At 48.1% G+C, this 5,661-nt stretch overlaps 1 protein-coding gene across 1 annotated transcript; it reads right to left on the bottom strand.

Annotated features, from left to right (window-relative positions):
* Window positions 1-4,608: 4,608 nt before the first annotated feature.
* On the bottom strand, window positions 4,609-5,175 carry LOC138368286 (mucin-22-like). The gene has a single exon (XM_069330839.1). The coding sequence runs from the start codon at window positions 5,173-5,175 to the stop codon at window positions 4,609-4,611; it is 567 nt and encodes a 188-aa protein (XP_069186940.1).
* Between the last annotated feature and the right edge of the window lie 486 nt (window positions 5,176-5,661).

The following is a 5,661-nucleotide window of genomic DNA, read 5'->3' as shown; positions in this document are numbered from 1 at the left end:
CACCAACGGGGCAATAATCATGATAGCTTGCCCATAAAACACAAAATATCACCATCCAAAATCTCATCATAACGGCGGGTACTCGGGGGCTGTTAGGCTGTTAGGGCTGTTTAGGGCTGTCAAGGGCTGATCAGGGGGGGGGGCCTCTTCCCTCACCTCCCCCCCTTCCCATCGGGCCGCCTACCTCCCCCCTTCCCCCTCCACAACAACTCTGACCATCTCTCTTGTTAGAAGGAGATAAGTTTCCTGATCACGCCTCCATCCTTCTTATTTTTCTCTATCATCATTTCCATCTCATTTTTCCTTCTCTCCCTCTCTCTCATCCCTATATTCTTTCTCACTTGTTTCTCGTCCCCTACCCCCCTTCCCCTTCGTTTTGTTTCGAGTTCTCCCCTCATTCTCCCCTTACTGTGTCCCTCGTAACCTGCTGGCCTCAAGATAGAGGCAAGAACCTGCTATTCTTGCCTCTTTAATGCCAGGTTTCATCTGTCGTTCAGTTCTTATAACTTTCCTTTACTCTGTTATTCACCACCCTCGTCTGCCTCTGCCTCTTCCTTCTCATTTCTTTGCCCCTCCTTTCTCCTCTTCCTCCTCCTCTTCCCCTCTTCTACCTCCTCTGCTATCACCGGACGAGCCTATCCCCCCCATCTCCCCCCCCACACACACTGTGTTTTTTATGGCATGAATGTTTTATCATGATGTTCATATTCCCCCGCCCTCCCTCTCTTATCATATTTCTGCTCTATTTCCCCAAAACATTTATGTTATGCACTTTGTCATGCCATTTGGCCGACGACTCCATACAGGAGTAACGCAGTCACGGGGACTCTGCTGCTGCTGGTCCTTGGTGGCTGCTCCCTGGTCGCTGGTCCCCTGGTCCCCTGGTCCCTGGTCGCTGGTCCCCTAGTCGCTGGTCCCCTGGTCCCTGGTCGCTGGTCCCCTAGTCGCTGGTCCCCTGGTCCCTGGTCCCTGGTTCCCTGGTCGCTGGTTCCCTGGTCGCTGGTCCCCTAGTCGCTGGTCCCCTGGTCCCTGGTTCCCTGGTCGCTGGTTCCCTGGTCGCTGGTCCCCTGGTCGCTGGTCCCTGGTCCCTGGTCCCTGGTCCCTGGTCCCCCTGGTCCCCCTGGTCCCTGGTCGGTGTATACAGGCTGTATCTCATGGCAGCAGCGCCAGGTCTTCTGTCCTTACCGCTTCGCTACGTTAATAAATTCAAAGGTTCAGGGAATATATAGTACCCGCCGAATGGCCTCGTTTGACACCAGCCGGAATTAGCTAGTCAAATAGACCCCACTCTCCCCTCCCCCTATCCTCACCTCTGCGGCCTCTTCCCCTCACTCTCTCCCCTCACACTCTCCCCTCACAATGATTGGCACAGGTCGGTGGTTTCAATGACGCCAGGGTCCCGTAGGCCTCATAATTCTCGCTTTTCTACCTTATCTCCTACGCATATGGGGTATCTGAGAGGACCTCAACCAAGAGGGGAAACTAGGCCTTATTTTCTCCGGCAATACGGTTGATTGTTCGGTACCGGCCAACCAGGGGGAATTAGATAAAATTTGTGGTCAATATTCAGGATGGAAAGAGATATATTTCCCTCGTTGACCAAATGTGATGTTTATTTTTGTTTTTGTCTGAGCAGCTGCATGATGGCTAGTAGAGCGGTGTTGAGGCTGCGTCACTGTGTGTGTGTGTGTGTGTGTGTGTGTGTGTGTGTGTGTGTGTGTGTGTTTTACTAGTTGTGTTTTTTTACGGGGGTTGAGCTTTGCTCTTTCGGCCCGCCTCTCAACTGTCAATCAACTGTTTACTAACTACTTTTTTTTTCCCACACCACACACACACACACACACACACACACACACACACACACACCGCTGACAGCTGACTAACTCCCAGGTACCTATTTACTGCTAGGTAACAGGGGCATTCAGGGTAAAAGAAACTTTGCCCATTTGTTTCTGCCTCGTGCGGGAATCGAACCCGCGCCACAGAATTACGAATCCTGCGCGCTATCCACCAGGCTACGAGGCCCCTGTGAGCCCCTGTGAGCCCCTGTGTGTGTGTGTGTGTGTGTGTGTGTGTGTGTGTGTGTGTGTGTGTGTGTGTGTGTGTGTGTGTGTGTGTGTGTGTGTGTGTGTGTGCAGCTTCTCAGGCGACTCATGTTCCTATGAATTTTATCATATGACGCCCAAAAAACAAACATCTAGACCCATAAAGTATAATACCTGTATGTCTGTTCGTCTGTCCAAGACTGGAGTCTAGACCTCACCCGGCCTTGCATGGTGACTGACGAGGGGTAGGTGACCAACATGGGCAGGTCGAGAACGCCCCCATTACTAACATTAAATGGAAGTTGTTCTTTCTGGCATCCTGGCATTTTTGAGAACTGGAGTTGCTGTTACTGAAGGTGTTCGTCCCTTCTAATATATATATATATATATATATATATATATATATATATATATATATGTCGTACCTAGTAGCCAGAACGTACTTCTCAGCCTACTATGCAAGGCCCGGTTTGCCTAATAAGCCAAGTTTTCCTGAATTAATTTATTTTCTCTAATTTTTTTCGTATGAAATGATAAAGCTACCCATTTCATTATGTATGAGTTAAATTTTTTTTAATTGGAGTTAAAATTAACGTAGATATATGACAGAGCCTAACCAACCCTACCTAACCTAACCTAACCTATCTTTATAGGTTAGGTTAAGTTAGGTAGCCGAAAAAGTTAGGTTAGGTTAGGTTAGGTAGGTTAGGTAGTCGAAAAACAATTAATTCATGAAAACTTGGCTTATTAGGCAAATCGGGCCTTGCATATTAGGCTGAGAAGTGCGTTCTGGCTACTAGGTACGACATATATATATATATATGTTTATGTATTTTGTATACATATGTATGTTCACATTCCAATTAGTTATTCTACATTGACCATCTGCCAGTTGTTGAAGAGCCGACCCTCAAGGCGTCTACTGATGGTGATCATAAATAATTAAGTCATTATTGGTGATAATTGGTTATTACCCCTTCGGACACGAGAACAATTATCTCCTTGTTATTATAATAACGGAAGATCATTGTTATACCAGGCCAGCAAGGGATTAGACATTATTGGGGAGTATTTTGATTAGTTCCTCACTTGAGTACTGTGTGCATAGTCTGTCTCTCTCTCTCTCTCTCTCTCTCTCTCTCTCTCTCTCTCTCTCTCTCTCTCTCTCTCTCTCTCTGTCTCTGTCTCTGTCTCTGTCTCTGTCTCTCTCTCTCTCTCTCTCTCTCTCTCTCTCTCTCTCTCTCTCTCTCTCTCTCTCTCTCTCTCTCTCTCTCTCTCTCTCTCTCTCTCTCTCTCTCTCTCTCCCTCATCTCTTTATATTACAATCACTCTCCTCCCTGTCTCCCTATTGGCTTGCCTTCATTACAATTCTCTTCTTTATTATTGGTTCATGTTGTTGATAATGCTCAGGATTTCACCTCACCTTGACTGACCTATATTGCTGAGCCCGTTTGTAAGGCTATATATACGCCCCGCTCCTGTGCCAGATAAGTTACGGGCTAACCATAGCCCGTGCTACTTGGAACTTGTTCCGAGTAGCTGAATCTATAACAACACAACGTAAGGCTATAGCTATACCATTTACCAGTATGATGTTGGGTAGTACCCAGTTACTCTCGTTCAACCACTTGGGGTGGACGGTAGAGCGACGGTCTCACTTCATGCAAGGTCGGCGTTCAATCCCCGACCGTCCATAAGTGGTTGGGCACCATTCCTTTCCCCCCGTCCCATCCTTATCCTGACCCGTTCCAAGATATAGTCGGAATGGCTCGGGGCTTTTCCCTGATAATTCCCTCCCTTCCCTGGTCTGCCGGTGTTGTTTCCACACCTGTCCCACACCTGTCCTTCCTGAGTGTGAACGTCTCCATCTTATAACATCTTACAACCAGTGTTATGGGCTCTTATCTGGTCTGATAGTTTCAAGACCTTGTTTATGTTAATATTCCTCAGCCACTTGAAGACCTCGATCATGTCAACCACCCCCCTCCCCCCCCCCCACCTCCTCCTACTCCTCTACTTCTTTCAAGACATTGCAGCTTCCGCTTCTTAAATAGTTTCTCATGTGGTCATCTTCCATACGAGAAAATCATCTCCTGTAACTCATTTCCCAAGTTACAGACTTTTTGACTTATGAACTGTGAACTTTAGTCGCCATTTTTCTGCTCAGTTCTGTACTGTGAAGCGGTGTTTGTAGAATTGTACAGCGTCCTCATTCCTGTTTATTATTCCCCGCCATTTATTATTACATTTGGTTACATTTATTAAACAGTTTACAAGTATGAAAACCTCCCAATCAACTGTCGTAATTGTTATAAACAGTCTCCTGGTGGTGCTTTGGAGCTCATTAACTGTTTAATAAGTGTAACCAAAGCCGTCAAAAATTGAGGAAAGATGTACACGTTCGTAAGTGCTTGCGTAACTGCTTCGTGAATCTCGCCCCTGGTACAGACACCCGGGGCAGACACCGGGGGACATTTCTCTAACTCTGACTTTATTACGTTAATGCTGACTCTCTTTCCTTGCTTCCAGTCCTTTAATCAGACTCCGATCCAGTTGATAACGTTTACTCCAATCCCGTGGTGGCCTCAGCCGTCTGCTCCAATCCCGTGGTGGCCTCAGCCGTCTGATCCAATCCCGTGGTGGCCTCAGCCGTCTGATCCAATCCCGTGGTGGCCTCAGCCGTCTGATCCAATCCCGTGGTGGCCTCAGCCGTCTGATCCAATCCCGTGGTGGCCTCAGCCGTCTGATTCAATCCCGTGGTGGCCTCCGCCGTCTGATCCAATCCCGTGGTGGTCTCAGCCGTCTGATCCAATCCCGTGGTGGCCTCAGCCGTTTGATCCAATCCCGTGGTGGCCTCCGCCGTCTGATCCAATCCCGTGGTGGTCTCAGCCGTCTGATCCAATCCCGTGGTGGCCTCAGCCGTTTGATCCAATCCCGTGGCCTCAGCCTTCTGATCCAATCTCGTGGCCTCAGCTTTCTGAGCCAATCCCGTGGCCTCAGCTTTCTGATCCAATCCCGTGGCCTCAGCCTTCTGATCCAATCCCGTGGCCTCAGCCTTCTGATCCAATCCCGTGGCCTCAACCCTCCTCTCCAATCCCATGAGACAAGATTGCCCTTGCAAAGAAGCCATGTTGAGAGGCCTTTGTCAGACCAGATTTGTCAAGTTATTTTCCTACTGAATTCGTTATTATAGCCTCAAGGAACTCGGCCACAATGGACACTAATCAGACGTAGTTCGCAGCAAGGAACCTGCCAGCCTGCTTGAATGTAAGGACCACATTGACTACCCTCCAGGCAGCAGGTAACTATCTCTTGTGTTTTTGTTATTGAATATTCTTATTAGGAGAGGGGAGAGCAAAGTTCCTGTCTGCACTCCTTCAAAACTGCTGACCACCTCATCTGGGCCTGGCAGTTTGATTGAAATTTCTATATTTGTATTATGATACTAAGATACTCAGTTGCATATATGCCTGGGGACCATTCAGGCTTGTTCGCGCTTGTATTATGATATGTGTTTTATTAAAAGGATGTGTTACAATCTTTCTGTTTGACCAGACTAGGAGGCCTGGTCGACGACCGGGCCGCGGGGACGCTAAGCTTCGAAATCATCTCAAGG

Source organism: Procambarus clarkii, chromosome 24 (genome assembly GCF_040958095.1).
Source record: "Procambarus clarkii isolate CNS0578487 chromosome 24, FALCON_Pclarkii_2.0, whole genome shotgun sequence".
Taxonomy (NCBI): Eukaryota; Metazoa; Arthropoda; class Malacostraca; order Decapoda; family Cambaridae; genus Procambarus; species Procambarus clarkii.
The sequence above is the reverse complement of the archived record's forward strand: the minus strand, read 5'-3'. Positions and strand labels throughout refer to the sequence as shown.

What these genes read in the sequence shown, in the direction of transcription:
- LOC138368286 (XM_069330839.1), bottom strand. Translation starts at nt 5,175, where the DNA reads ATGGCTTCTTTGCAAGGGCAATCTTGTCTCATGGGATTGGAGAGGAGG.